Source organism: Solanum verrucosum, unplaced genomic scaffold (assembly GCF_900185275.1).
Source record: "Solanum verrucosum unplaced genomic scaffold, falcon-dt-bn FXZP01000101.1, whole genome shotgun sequence".
Classification (NCBI taxonomy): domain Eukaryota; kingdom Viridiplantae; phylum Streptophyta; class Magnoliopsida; order Solanales; family Solanaceae; genus Solanum; species Solanum verrucosum.
The window spans coordinates 2,611,288-2,627,969 of record NW_026020111.1 but is presented as its reverse complement, the minus strand read 5'-3'; the positions used below and the strand labels follow the sequence as shown (position 1 = coordinate 2,627,969).

At 32.7% G+C, this 16,682-nt stretch overlaps 1 protein-coding gene across 1 annotated transcript; it reads left to right on the top strand.

The window, feature by feature from the left end:
• The first annotated feature begins 11,168 nt into the window (after positions 1–11,168).
• LOC125825503 (uncharacterized) lies at positions 11,169–12,293 on the top strand. Its single transcript, XM_049504827.1, has one exon. It carries the CDS (start codon positions 11,169–11,171, stop codon positions 12,291–12,293), a length of 1,125 nt encoding a protein of 374 aa, XP_049360784.1.
• Positions 12,294–16,682: the final 4,389 nt, after the last annotated feature.

Below are 16,682 nucleotides of genomic sequence, written 5' to 3'. Positions count from 1 at the left end.
CGAAGATAGTTTCACCTTCATTTATACAGAAGTTCTCATTTTAAGTCGTAAGCATATCGACCTTAGACTCCTTCATTTGTGTTGTTCCCTCATGGGCTATTTGGAGACAGTCCCATATCTCATTCATTGTCTCATAGGCAGAGATTCGATTGTACTTATCTGACCCGATTCCACATACTAGAATCTTCTTTGCTTTATAATTTTTCTCTATCTTCTTCTTGTCTGTTTCATGTACTCCTTTCTAGTTTTGATAGTTGTTGTGGTGAGCTCTCCATCTTTCACCTCCTTTGTGGGAATGTACAGTCCATCGAGAATCACATCCCACAACTCAGTGTCTTCACCATTGATGTAATCATGCATACGATTCTTCCACCACCCATAGTATTATCCATTGAAGCGGGGTGGTCTGGTAGATGACTGACCTTCCTCCATATTGGGTGGAGCAGTCATTCCTTCAGGATCTTTTCTTTTCTTGGTGTTACCCAAATCGAAAAGTCAAGCTCTGATACCACTTGTTGGAATGTATGCGTCCACTAGTTACGATAGGACCAGGTCCTCAACACGATTACAATAACAACAGAAAGTAAATAAATGCTAAAAGTAAAGATTGTACACACAACTTTATGTGGAAACCTCCTTTCCCAAGGGAGTAAAACCACAACCTGTCTCACAAGGATTTTCAAACTGCTTTTACTAAACTTCACAAACAAAAGTAAAACACATTTTACAACATGAGATTAACCTGCTAATCTTTATACTAAGTAATACCACCTATTACTTAAATGAGCCTAAGCGGATACAACACTGCCCACTATACTAACCTAACTGATTAATATAGACTTTGAAGTAAGACACTAAGTTACTCACAACTAAATTCTTACAAAGATTCACCCAAGATTGAAACGTTTCTATCACAAGCGAAACGATTCCTACAATATATGCACAATTACAAGCAGTCAAAAGTAGCAGCTGGTACAGGAAGCAATAATGCAATCTATCAGGTCCCTACTGTTTTGAAGCTTGAATATCTCTCTTTGAATGAATGGGTAAAATGTTGTTTGTGTGTTGAATATATCAACCATGAAGGGCTATTGTCCGACGTACAAACAACCTCGTCCGTTCTGATTGGTTCAGGACACTAGCGCCTCACCAACCGCTGAAGTGACAGCTTGCCAGCTGTACAACATATAATCTTGGACGAACATACTCTGCAGAGGACCGGGTCCCTGCACTTGTGAGGAGATAATTAAAACATCTAGAAGCATTAATACATATCAGAGGCATCTGGGATGTGCTCACTTTTTACTTAATCAGTCGGCGCTTTTTTTCTTTACTGATTTGGCTTCTTAATTATACCTCTGATACCATGACAGAGCAGATCCAATACCGCGATGGATATATGTGGAAGTCCTAGATCGGGATCAAGTAGTGTATACGGACATACTGATTCCCCTATGAGACCCTCTGGTCGTGTGACACATCGAACATGATGAGGGTATTCACATAGGTCCTACCTAGTTGTCGGGGGTAGGAGGTAGTTGTTTATAAATACTTGGTTGTGTGGCACTTGATTATAATGGCTCTGTTGGTTTCTATTGCATTACTTGCATTCATATGTATAGCCTATGATCAGTATAATTGATTGTTGTTTCTCTGACTCCTTCAACGATAAATATAATTTCATAAATTTCTTGTTTGTTTGATGTCACTCTTATTGTTGAATTCTTGTTTGTTTGATGTCACTCTTATTGTTGAATGAATTTTAAAATGAGACATGAGAGTTGAGATATGAATGTATACTATAATAATTGTGTTCCATTATACTATAATAATGGGTGTACCTCTCTTTTAGCATGTGTTATTTTTCACCATTTTTCTGTACGTCTCTTTTTCAACTTTGTGTAATTCTTTTGTTGATGGAATAAAATTCTTTTTATTTTTATTTAATGAAATGCACTATTAATTGTTTTCAAATAGCATGTATACACACCAGTTTTTTAAGCAAGATCCAAATAAATGATACATGATTCAAGAAACTTTAGGTTCAATTTTTTCAGAAGATCAACACCTTATCAATATCATATCTTTCTTTAGTAAGCAAAACTAATATTAGCATCCTACCACAACAGAAAGTAATTTTCAACATTGTTGCTTGAATATTGGTTTAGCAAGCAAAGCTAATATTGTTACTTTAGTAAGCAAAAGTAATATTGTTATCATTTTTTTCATTTATTTATTTACATATATTGTTTTTGGCTGAAATTATTAATGATGTTTTTTTAATAGAGTGATTTCTTTTAATTAGCTAAATTCATGTAGTTTACTAAATCTGATTTTGTTGTGGTTCTTTAAATTATTTATATTTTAAATTTTTTTTATAGTTAAGTGATGCAGCTAGCATACCCGTTTCATTCATGAAACGTAAGAAGATCATATGATGGAAGTAATCCAAATGACAATCAATGAAGAATCGTGCAATTCATGTATTAAATAATTAAGTATGGTAGTTGCTTGAATGGATGCAACAGATTCTTTATGATTAATTGTTGCAATGGATATGTTTAATGTTAGATTTGAGACAAATGATATGTTCACTGGAACTAATTAATGGTTGAAACATGTGTTTAAAGTAAGTTTTGAGACTAATGATATACTTGTTTTATGTTAATGCCTTGATGGTTTAATAATATTGATTTTTACCTTATTTTAAAAAGCAAATTGAATGATGAAATATCATGTCAATCAGTTTTGAAGTAAAAATCCTACCGAAAAGTCATTTTCCTAAAAAGAAATATTTTCAAAATATTTTAATTAACACACTTTTGGTTTCAATTTTGGATATGTGGGATAAGAAGCAAGAGTAGAGTGACTGCAAATTTCAGTTCAACCTCATCGAATGTCAAGCTAGGACTTAGGAGGGCCGATGTAAATTCAATTTTGCTTGGTGGTGTATATGTCGAGGACCCTAGATGTAATTGTTTATAGATGGATGCAGGGCGGAGCTAGTTGGGAGTTTGTGGATTCAAACGAATCCATTAGTTTTTCGTAGATCTTATATTTGTACTAAAACATTAAATAAATATATATGTATATTAACTTGTGAAGTCCTAACATAGTGGAAATGCTTTTTCACGCTGGAGTTGTGGATTCGAGACAAAAAAATTCTCTTTGTAAAAAATTTAGAACCCCAAACCTTTAATCCCGACTTTGTCAGACATGGCTGATAATTTTTAATTAATTGATTTCTTATTTTTGCGTGTTAAGTTTTACCTTTTACATAATCAATTTTGTTGTTAGTGTTAGGGAGGCTATCATGCCCAATAGTGTTGGTACATATTTAGCCCATAGATTTAAAGGGAGTTAGTTAACAAAGTAATTAATAAAGAGCATGATTGTCGGTCCAGCATTGCAGAACCAAGAATGATGTGTACTTGTTAACTAATACACCCAGTGACCAACATGAGTTGTGGTGCACTGGTAGGAGTGTTTCACCCTTAATCAGAGGTCTCAAGTTCGAGCCCTGGGTATGGAGAAAATTCTGTTGGGAGCACCACCCTCGAATGGGCCCTGCAGTGCGCGATCTGAATTTAGGCGGAACTCCAATGTGGACTCCGGACACCGGATGGAAAACCAAAAAAAAAAAACTAATACACCCAGTGGTTACCCAGATTTTTTTAAAAGTGGTGTCGATATTTCTAAATAATAAATAATTGATGTAAGAACTTATTAATATAAAAACTATTTAAAACGTACTAATAAAACATAAATCAAGTAAACTATTACTACAACTCTCCTCAACGAGTTTTCATATTTTTAAATGTATTCATAATAGCCTCATTGGAGAGAGTAACTAAATATTTCGTTCTCTATATAAGGCACCAAACAACTACTCAAAAGATCATCATCCATTCAATTTTGTAAATCAAACTTGATTTTAAAAGCTTCAAAGATACTTAACAATAATATCTCTCCATTGAATTGGTCTGAATTAAAAAATTTAATAAATTAGATAACTCTAAACAATTTCAAGAAATTAAATCTATGAAAAGTTGATGAATATTCAAGAAATTCCAACTAAAACTATAAAGGTGGGAGATAAAAAGAAAAGTGAACTTACAATTAAGAGGAAGTCGCAGTAGCATCAAGTCTTCAACACAACAACACTTGCAATTTGCAAACTTGGAGGTCTCTTTTCAACTTAGGTTTTACTTATAACTTATTATTGTGTCCAATTCCAATTTGAACAAGTAATTTCTATAATAGGTAATAAGTTGTATTCTAGTTCAATTGATTTATTTTAGGCTAATTTAACTAGGAATATTAGTGATGTTGGAGGTTCGAATCCTTTTGATAAACTTTTCTACCCCCCCCCCCCAAAAAAAAAAAAATAACAACAAAAGTTAGCGTTGCTGAAATTCGAACTCGCGCGCGGTAATTGGAATAACCATTTCGCTCGTTGTGCAAACCAACGAGCCAAGGAGCTTTCTTGTTCAAGGAGTGTCATTAATAATATTTGTAGTTCTTTTTTTTTCCAGATTTTTGTATATGTATATATACTAAAAAAAATCAACGAAGCGGTATCGATTGACCCCTCTTTGTATAAGGTTGGTCTGCCCCTGAATACACCCCTCATCTAAATTTATGTGATGTACGGAAATTGGGTATGAAATTCAAAGAATATGAAAAGACTTCGTAATGTTTCAAAATTATCTTTAAAATAGTACATTTTTATTTTTTAAAATTGTCATATAAGTGAAATCTAACTGTGTAATTCTTTTTTTGAATTAACTAAAAAAAAAAGGGAAAAGTGTCAACAATGCTAGTAGTATGGTGATTTATATTATTTAGGGTTTGTTAGTGATCTATAATTGGAGAGATTAGGAAGAAACCTTTTAATGATGTTAGAGATTGATGAAGTTGACTAATATGAGAAGTGCTAAAAAGAGTGATGGGGGGACATGTACTAAAAAGCTAGTGATGCTAATTGGGTGGCCTTTGACACGACTGTGAAACCATAGAAAAGGTGCTTTTAGATGTCTATAAATTGCATGCATCACTGCATGTTCCATGTGTGATAATAATAATTGACATAACTCTTCTTTTCTTCTTGCATCCCTTCCTTTAATGTAAGTCCCATTCATAGACCAACGAGAATTGTTATAGTGGTAAGTATATTTTTATTTTTAATTAGAGGATTTGAGTTTTTCTGAGTATGAAATCATCTTTATTAAAGAGCACTTTATTAATTAATGTATCACTTTTTGATGTGAATTAGAATTTAATCGGGATTTAATGTAGATATCAAACACGATGTATAAGATTAAATTTAATCAGACATCAGGATAAAATGAAGAGTAAATTTTAGGTTTAGCAAACAGAAAAATCATATTTATATGATATAGCTATAGTTTGTATAATAGTGTTCTATAGCAAACTTTATGTTTGTTATGACTATTAATCTGTATATTTCGGTATACATATACATAAAAATCAGTATTTGTATATTTCGGTATACAAACTAAAACACAGTAATTGTATATAAACAAAATTACTACATATATACAACACATGTATACCGAATGGGTCTGTTTGTATATTTCGGTATACAAATGGGTCTCTATTTGTATATTTCGATATACAAATGGGTCCTGCAATTAATTTTTAGACAACACATATGTATACCCAATGGGTCTATTTGTATATTTTCGTATACAAATGGGATGGCAAAAAACATGAAATGTTTGCTGCGAATTACAAATAAAAGTAACTATGGCTATAACATTTAATTTGAATTAATAATTTGTTATTTTATACCATTTTCCATAAAATGAAATGTACTCTATTTGTCCCAATATGCTTTGGGGATAATTTTGCCAATTATAGCTAAATTGTGTTTGAGCTTGAGAAGTAAAAAGTGATTCAACTTGATATATAATTCTATATTTATAGTACATTTTATGTATTTTCTTAATAGAAATAGAAGATCTAATATAAATATATAGAAATTAAATTAAAAATAACGAGTGGATGTATGATATATAGATATATATATATATATATATATATATATATATATATATATGATCATATATAATTTATGTACAGTCTAGAAAAAATAAATAATAAATATGTCTGACTATTTGTGTGAAAGATATAACATTAACAGCTAATGAAACTTATGAGTCACTTAAAAAATTCTTCAGTTCTCCGTATTTTGTATTTTATATATAATTTCCGAAATGAAAGAGATACTTCATCAACGGCGGATGTATGCTAGTATATGAGTTTATGGAAGAGAGAAGTGTTGAAAATTCCCCTAAATTTGGTGTGAGTTATTAGTTTCATCCTCAAACTATTGACAGTCTTAAAAACATCATTTACTTGACTAATTGAACTTAAATTCACTCTTGATCTTACAACATAAGTAAATACACTCTTAAATTTTCGTCAAGTTTAGGGGTGTTTTCAACACTTCTCTCAGTTCTTTTAATAAGAGTCTCATACTTCTACAAGAGTTTGAGATCACTTCCTATGTCATGTTGCATATTAGAGGTGTATCTAAGTTTTAGTTAATCAAATAAATGAGTGTTTTTAAAACTATCAATAGTTCAGATACAATACTAATAATTTACGTCAAATTCAAAAATATTTTCAAATACTTCTCTAATTAGCTTTTTTTATTATTTGATTACAGAAACTAACTTGTAATACAATATTATGGTGGAAGTTACTCATTTGGATACCCATTTAGTTAATAATTAAAATGGTAACAACAGACATCACTTTTTTGACATGAAAAAAGGTGACAAGTAGAAAGGGCAAAGGGACCCCTTGCTATAGAAAAGTATTGAGTAGGTATCCCATGTGAACTTCCTCTAACTAACTCCCCCCCATCACATCTTTTTCCCACTTCAATCAACCTCCTTCAACAATTAATCACTTTATTTCATCTTATATACCTTGTTCAATTTATTTGATCTATTTTTTTTAATTCGTATAAGAAAACATGATATTTCCACTTTTAACAATTTTTACTATATAATTAAAAATTTAGTACATTTGATATATTTTTAATTTAAGATCAGAAGATTCAAAAAATTTCTTTAAAAAAAAAAATTTAATGTCAAATCAAAATAAATCAAATAAATTGAAACGAATGAAGTATTTGTTTCAAAACAAAAAAAGGAAAGTCAGTTTTTCTTTTCCTAAACTAACTGACGACTATAATTGCATGATTGTTTAAGAGCTTGCCGACTGTGTAAATCATGATATTAACTTATTAGATAGACTTAAAGACGTTTCACTTTCACAAAATTTTCTCTAACCTTTCATTTCTTTTCACCAACTACTTGATTATAACTCATTTATGATCGTGGAAATTACTTGCTTGATTGGTACCGGGGTGTACAAGTCAAATCGTAAAGTCAAATCGAATTGACGAACTAAATCAAATTGGAAAAAAAATCGATTTGTGGTTTGATTTGGTGGTTGAAAAAAAAACTGACCACTCTTGGTTTGGTTTGGTATTAAAAGAAAAAAAGTCAAACCGAACCCAAACCAAACCGACATAATATATATATATATATATATATATATATATATATATATATATATATATATTATTTTATTTTATTTTTTTTTATTTTTTTTATTGATAGATAAAAAAATATTATTTATAATCTACCTTGTTAATATATTTTTAGTTAGTTTATAGTTTTCAATGTTTATATATTTTATTTCAAATTTGGGTTTGAAAATTTTTGCAAATATATATATAATTTTATTTTATTTATAGATAAAAATATTATTTATTATCTATTTGTTAATATATTTTTAGTTAATTTATAGTTTTCAATGTTTATATATATTATTTCAAATTTGGGCTTGTAAAATTTGTAAATATTTTATTTTGTATTAAGATCCGAAGTTACAATATATGTTATAATTTTTCAAATTCAAAGTTAACAATTTACTTTGTAAATATTTTGTTTTGTATTCAGCTTGTATGTAGCCTTTAATTTAACATAATGAGCGTTGATATTTCAAAAAAAAAAAAATTGTACTCATGTGAATTTTACCGTCTTTTCAAAAAAATCTATTTATTTAACATTTTTTAAGTTTAGCTTATCACACAGGTAAGTGAAAATATATTTGATCTCTTTTTCAAACACCGTACAATTGTAAAAAACCGAAAAAAAATAAATCAAAAGAATCGACTAAAGCCGAAACCGAAAAAATCCACTTTGTGTGGTTTGATTTGGTTTTTAGATTTAATAAACCGACATAATTGATTTAGATTTTTTTTTAATGAAAAACCAAATCAAATCAACCTATGTACGCCCCTAACCACTATAATGTTCTTTCTTAATAATGCTTTCTGCTCTCTAAATTTTCTACAACGTACTACTTTGTGTTAAATTAGGTCTTAGGCCTACTCACACTCCAAAAGCTAGCTCAAAGGGAGGAGGATTGTCCAAACCTCAGATGAGTGGCAATTTGATTTTTGGGGGGCCCCAACATTGGGTGAGATGGGCCCTGCTTTGATACCATGTTAAATTAGATCTTATGTCTAACTCACACCCCAAAAGCTAGCTTAAAGGGAGGAGGATTGCCCAAGCCTTATAAGAACTCTACTCATCTCATTAATCACCGATATGAGACTTTTGTCATTCTTGAACACTTTCCAGATGCGGTTCTATATTGAAAGACAAAATAGAAAGTTTTCCTAACTATTTTTATCTTCTTTTTTTTTATGTTTTATCGTTTTGTGTCAGAAGTAAAGGGAGAGGTCAAAAGTTAGAGACAATCAGAAACTTTATGTAATGTAAGAACAAGCGTGCATATATTTTATTATATTATGGATTTTGTTTTCATATATTTTATAGTAATATACATAGTAGATTAGTCAATTTTGTCATTATTTGGTATCTCATAATTGTTTTGCAATATACAATTGTAACGTGCGGGTATTGGAGAATACATGCATCATTTCTATCTTCTTCTTTTTTTTAAAAAAAAATACTTAATATTACTTCAAGCTCACAGCTCTTATTAACAAACTGTTTAATGGTGGTACAAGAAGGGGCATGTAATATAAATTGACAACTTGATGCTAAAAAGAGCAAGGCATTAATTGGAATTCCCTTGAAAGTCTATATATAGTTTCTTCAACAAGTGTAGCAAAACGAATAAATTGATCAAATTATAAACTATAAACTGAAGAACTTAATTGGAGAAGATTTAGAGGGGTTTGGATTGACTTAAAAGTTGGTCAAACCTATTTTTAAATCAATTTTTAACTTTTGAAAGTGTTTGACAAATATAAAAAAAATAACTTAAAATATGTTAGGAAGTGTTTGACAAGATCAAAAATGTATTAAAATAAATTTAAAATGACTTAAAATAAATTTAAAATGACTTAAAGTAGGTCTCCCTACTTTTTATTTTTTGACTTAAAAGTCATTTCAATTTAACTTTTTATTTTTGACTTAAAAACTACTTTTTTAAGTCAATTCAAACGGACTCCTGATTCACTAGTGTTTTGTACATCAATTTTTATATTAATAAGATGGTACAAAATCATTCATAAAGTTAGCTAATCATGTAAAATAAATTGGTGTTTACTGATGTGATGTCAATATTACTAGTGGAATACTTTGAATATCGTCACTTGCGTATTTCAGATTTCATTTTTATTTCTAAAAAAATGTCAACTTAATTTGTCCCCAAATTAAGTAGAATGGTTAATCAGAATTAGAATTTCATTGTTACCAAGTTCAAATTAATGAATTTATGTAACGTGATATAAAAAAATATTCAACGACATTCGAAGGAGCTTATGAGTGTTTCAAAGGAGCTTATGAGTGTTTTGAACAACTTCTCTGTTTCAATGATTTGAATTAGATGCTCATACCATTTCACACTGTACAAGATCACTCGAAAATTCCATTAACATCTTACCCTCATTGTAGTAAGATTTTTGGTTGAATTTTTATTCATTATTTAGTCCAAATCACATGTTGTGTTTGACTCTTTAATTTCTTTTATCATAACCAGGTCAATTCATTGAGCACTCACCTTTTTTGATTACTTAAACTAACAATTTTAGAGTTGGAGGTGAAAGAAACTTATCATCCAAGCAATCCTTTCTTATTTTAATTGGATCAGTAGATTCAGGAGCTAATATCTTTGATGGTCACTCAACTATCAATTATTTTCACATAAAGCCACTTAATTTTCATTTTCAACTCAAAAGTCATTTAACTATGACTTTTGTGCAAAAATGTCATAGTTGAATGACTTTTGAGTTGAAAATGAAAGTTGAGTAACTTTATGTGAAAATAGTTGATAGTTGAGTGATTATCAAAAATATTAAAATGATACCAAATAAATGTAATGAAAAAAGTTTACAGAAAGGTAATGTATGTGTCTTCCATGTTAAGATGTCCCACGTCGGTAGAGTGATGAGAATTTGGTTTTTTTATATGGACTTAAAACAAACCTTCCCTCATTAGCTGCTTTTGGGGTTAACTTAGATTCATGTGTCATATCTTTTCATTCCATTTTTATTTACTCCATCTATTTTAATTTATTTATATAATTTTGACTTAACATGAAATTTAAGAAAATAAAAAAGAATTTTTAAAGATTTCTAACTGATCTTAGAACTAAGACATATAAAATATATCAAAATATTATTTTATCTTATTGTAACATGAAATGTAAGAAATTGAAATTACATAGCTACTTAAAAAGAACGATTTTTTTAACGCACTGTAAAGTAAGAAAAGTAATATATAACAAATAAATTGAAACTAACGAAACAAAATACAGGCTGCACTAATTTATAGTTAGTGAATAGTGAATTTACTCTCTTTCTTGATTAGTTCTCACGATTAAGAGTTCTCAGGTTTGAGTTCCCTGAATATGGAGTTACCGAGTTCGACTCTCCTAAATACGGAGTCACCGCACACGGGGTGGAAACAAAAAAGAATTCGCACAGCCCTCTCCACACGGCTAAACCCAAAGAGAGGTGATAAAAGAGAGTATACATTCTATTTCCTACATCAACGCCGCATTTACAATCAGACAAACTTTTTCTTTCTCTCTGAGAGATTCTTCTCTTCTTCCCCATTTCTTCCATAATTCACTTCTCCATTAATCAATCTATGGAGAAGAAAATGGATCATCATCTTCTCTGCTTCTCAAACACTAGTCAATTACTCAATCTCTTCATTTCTGAGTTAACTCTCTTCTCTTACTTCATTCTCTCTCACCCTCTTTACTTCTCTTACTTCATCTTCTTCTATCCTTACCTTGTTAAAATCATCTCATTTCTCTCCCCTCTCTTCATCACCATTTCCCTTTTACTCCTTGCACTTGTCAACAACACCATCTCCCCTGCTTTTTTCATATCTTCCCCTGACTCAGACAATGTTAGTACTATTCTGCTATCTTTCAAGAATGCTCTACTGGAAGCTGATGCTGAAATTGAGGAGTTTGATCGTTTTGAGGATTTTGAAGTTTACAAGATTGTGTTTCAAGTAAACCCAATTGAGTTTTTTCACTATACATCCCCTGAAGAAAGTGAAAAATCACTTCTTGATTCTTCAGTTCAAGAAAAAGACTCTGCCATTGCCACTGCCACAGATGATCTTGAAAATTCAGGGGTTGTAGTGGAAATGGATGAGTTTGAAAGCAAGAATTGTGCTGATAATGTGGAAAGGAAGAAAATTGAGGAAATGGGCACGAAGGTCGAGAAAGTTGTTGAAAAAGGAGAAATGATGATGGGAAATGGATCCAAGGAGGTGGATAAAGATAAAAAGGCACATTCTTGGAGTAATCTTGACCAGAATTTAGGGAGTTATGGATCTATGAGGAAAGAAAAAGAGTGGACAAGGACATTAGCATGTAAACTTTATGAAGAAAGGCACAATGCTAGTAGTGATGAAGGAATGGATTTGTTATGGGAAACTTATGAATTAGACTCTGGAAAGAGCAAACTCAAAAGGGATAACACTACAAAGAAGAAGAAGAAAGGAGAATCCACATCCAAATCCAAATCCAAATCCAAAAGCTACAAAAAGTATGAAGAAGACGAAGGCGAAGAAGAAGAAGAAGATATGAATGAACAACAGTTATGTTGCTTACATGCTCTCAAGTTCTCAGCTGGAAAGATTAATTTAGGAATGGGAAAGCCTAATCTTGTTAAGATTTCCAAAGCAATTAAAGGGTTTGGATGGTTACATCATGTCACCAAGAAAAACAAGGTCCATTGTGGAGATAGATTTTAGTATATGCTTTTATATTGAGTAATTAAAAGATACTCATGCTTGTAGTAATATTACTATAATATGTTTTCCAAGAAATTAGACTACTTAACAAGTAAATATTTTTTGTTGTAGTTCTTTAGTTATGTAGCTATGGTACAACAATTAATCAAATCCTATCTCATTATCCATGATACTTGTGATATATTGTTGGGAAGAAGAGGTGAATGTTGATAAATCTTCTTTATAAATTGTTGTGTTGAATGTCCTCTAGGCATGCTTGATTGATTGATATGTTCCCCCTTTGCCTAACCTTTGGCTAAAATGAGATTCTGAATATCACTATATGATACTGTTTTTGTGGTCACATCTGTTTATATGAAGGAGGAAAAAGTTTCACTCTTCTGCTGTTTGTACATTTCTTTTTCTTTCACACAGCATCAGTACTTTCACTTTTGGGAGATTAGTAAAAAAAATTATATGGATTTGGGAGAGGGTAGATTCCACTTGTCTATCAAAGCTCTATACTTTCTTAGAACAGTTAAAAGCAGGCGGAGCAGAGGATGCGTGGCTAAAAGGTACGAAAGGGGCAAGGCACCGGTGAGATCAGTTTTCTGAGAGAGTATCCCAAATGAAGAGATAACAATGCTAACCAGGAACAGGCAAAGGATGCCTGACCTGAAGAGGGGGACCTGTGTCCCACTGATGTGAACAAAGAGACAAAAAAGGACTGATATGCGGGGTCGTTGTATAGATTCACCTAAGCAAATCAGGAATATTGGTTGGCATCACTCTTCACCACACGGCCCGAACCTATTGATTTTAGTACTTTCGGGCTCAAGTGGAGCTTTCTTATTGGGGAAACCTCACCCTTGTAACCTAATAGTTTACTTCGTCCATTTGTATAGGGACTCCGAATTTTAGTAATGCAACAACAATACTGAGTTCCAAGTTTGCTTTACTCAATCTTTATCGTTTAAGTATATTCATTCGTTCATAAACGTCACCGGAGCTAAGACTTACGTCTCCAGATATGTAACATACAACAAAAAATAAGCTTGAAGAAGCTTTATTCGCTCTACTTTCTTGCTCGTTTCATTTACTTTTTAATAACTAATCTTACAATATTCAATTGTTAATAACATGATCTAAAGGGTTAATGTAGGACGCATGTCCTTGACCTCATTTAAATTTAACTGTATCATTTTTGTGATAAATAGTTTGGTGCCCAACGTGGCACCAGGACAACTGTGTGCTGGTTTAACTCACTGAACCTTATTTTCTCACTAGTTTGAAGTTCCCGGATCGTTCTCGCGATCGAGGCTAATGGGTATCTTTGGAATCAAGCAAGGTGAATCTATGCCACTCAGGGACTTCATCATGAGATTCTAGGAATAAAAAAAGTGCATTGCCCAGGGGTCCCGGATGATCGGGTCCCTGAGGTTTCATAAAGGGCATTGAATCCAAGGAGCTTGTTCGTTTATTCACGTCTGAAAGAAAGCTTGATGAACGTCGAGGTCAAAACTTGGGATGAAGTGTTTCAGCAATATGAATCCATAGCCAGGACAGAGGATGACGACTATTACAGATTGCATAAGAGAATGATGAGTGTATGAGAAGCCTATTCTGCTCCACCGAGCTGATCCTCCTGGAAAGAGGTAAATATGATGATCGGAGGAGAGGAGATCAGCGGAATAAGAATATCAACAACGAAAAACGCCAATGTCGTAATTCTAATGTTGAGGCAATTATTTTTTATGAACAAGAACTGGACTACTCATAACAGCGCTCTGGTAATATCTTTAAATATTGCAGACTTTAATGTTAGACGTGTGTTGATTGATCCATGCAGCTAGACAAATATTATCCACAAGCGAGCCCTCGAGCAGATGGACCTGGCAGATAATGTAGTACCAGTAACTAAATTATTGGCTAGGTTCAACATGTCTAATTTTTAACATTTTACTTACCTTGTGCCACATATGCTATAAATATCACATAAAAAGTTACCTGATTATAAAATAGCCAAAACTATTAAAAATTCACTGGCTAGTTGGCACTTGGAGACAATTCGGCTACTTATATATTGTGGTGGCCGCTAAGTCGAATCTTGAAGCTGGGAAACAAGAATCTTCAAGGCAACAAGTCCATAGAGAAAGGGATGCAATGGCGCCCAAAAAAACAGAGGTAATTGAAGATCAAGAAGACAACAGTATGTCAAGAACTGTTTCTCTTCACATCAATGACTGCAAGCTAAGTACGTACGTCACTCCATTTCTATTATGTTAATTTTCCAATGATCAGTTAAAGACCCTGTTACGTTTAATAATGAATAAACATAATGGTGCATGCTTTTTTTGGTACATTGTATTTTCCACAGGTGGATTCATCAAGAATGTGATGAAGAAAGTGATGGTATAGTACTGGACTCAGAGGATAGGACTACAGATATACTGAATGAAAAGAGTGATCAACTCACCAATTCTGATATATATTAATGTTAATTAATCAATGATAAGTGCTTATGTTCCTATATGTTTTGACGATCTCCTCACAAGTGCATGGACACTAATTAAGGGGAACACCAGGTATTGAATAAATGTTTGTTCACTCACATGAGGAGTTATGCAGGGACATGGTCCTCTGCAGAGTATGAATACTCGTCCAGTGGTCAAAGTGTTGTACAGCTGGAAAGTTGTCTGCGTCAGAAAGTTGGTGAAGCTGCAGAGTACTCCACCAATCAGAAGCGACGAGGTTGCTTGTTCATTGGATAATGACTTTTCATGTCTAAATATATCCAAGGAAAAACAACAAACTAATTCATTCATTCAAAAGGAGAAAGCCAACACGTATTCTCAAGAACTTACTAAGAGAAGTTTGCAAGGGACCTGGTCCCTGCAAGACTACGATGTGAAAGGACGACAAGACAGCTGTCAGAAAAGCTGTCACTTCTGATGTGGTAGGTTCACGTCCTTCCAGAGAGGCAGGCTCTCAGCCAATGGGCGGTCCCAAGGAGTTTGTATTCATTTTGATATAATCTCTCAACACAAAACACAAACTCAAGATTTTAGCAAACAAAAACTCACAAGCTTAAAAGGAAAAAACCATCTCCAAGGTAGAACAATACTCACACTCAACAAAAGGATCTTATAAAGTGTTGAAGCATCTTTGTTGAGTTTGAGTTTTGTGTCTATCATTTTATAGGTTTTTGCAACTTCTCAAGGATACAAGCAAAGACCATTTTGGTGAAGTATTCTCCAGCAAGCACAACAAGGACCTGATCAAGCTGCAAGCATCTGAGTGTGTCTTAGGAGTTATACTTCCATGCGTATATTGTAAATCTGTTCCTAGTCTATAAAGGATTCAGATATTTGTTTCTGTGTGGAAAGGTCTAAGTCGGTTAGAGTTGGCCGATTTAGTGAGCAATGTTGTATCTGCTCAGTCAAAGTCTAAGTCATCTAGGAGCTAGTTGATTCAGTGGGCGGTGTGGTATCCGCTTAGCAAAGTCTAAGTTATCTAGGGGTGATAGCTTAGTGGGCAGTGTTGTATCAGCTTAGGCTCGTCTAAGTAATAGGATATATTGCTTAGTGTGAAGATTAGTAGGTTAAACTCATTTTGTAAACTGACTTTTACTTTTGCTTTGAGAAGATTAGTGGAAGCAGTTTGAAAAGTCCTGGCAGGCCAGGTCGTGGTTTTACTCCCTTGAACAAGGAGGTTTCCACGTAAAGTTATTTGTGCAATTTTACTTTCAGTATTTATTTTACTGTCTGTTTTGTAACTGTGTTGAGGACCTGGTCCCATCGATATTCGTGGACGCATACATTCCAACAATAAAAATGTATTTCTTGTTTGATTCTTGACAATGATTTATTGTTCTGTTATTCATGCAGAGACAAAACTGATCGTGTTAGTACGTTGACAAGCTGACCTTACCAGTAGTGCCAATGGCTTACAGCTCCCGCCTCTCAGGGAAAGAAGTCAGAGATAAACTCCTTCCTCATATTTCTGCACCTGCTCTCGGTGAAGCAAAAGATGTAATTTTAGTTGATCATCAAGGACAAGAATGGGACATGTTACTTTTTCGTCAAAATGAAGATCTCTACTTTCTTAAAGGACATTGGTATGACTATGCAGATGTATACAATTTAGCTGTTTCAGATACCATAGTTATTGAGAGGATCATGAAGCAGCAACTGAAAGAAGATTTGGATTTTGCTGCAGTGAGTGAGATATGTGATCACGACTGGGACACTATCTTTCCTCCCAATTCAACATGGCAGATTGAACAAGTTAATACTATTAACACAGAGGATGTCGAAGAGCCAGATGAATTAGCAGAGCAAACTGAAATCAAAGATATTGGCAAAGTTGAAGTAGTTGTAGTTATGTATGAAATCACAATCAAGAGAGGCC

Coding starts and splice junctions, on each gene's coding strand:
- LOC125825503 (XM_049504827.1), top strand. CDS start 11,169: ATGGAGAAGAAAATGGATCATCATCTTCTCTGCTTCTCAAACACTAGT.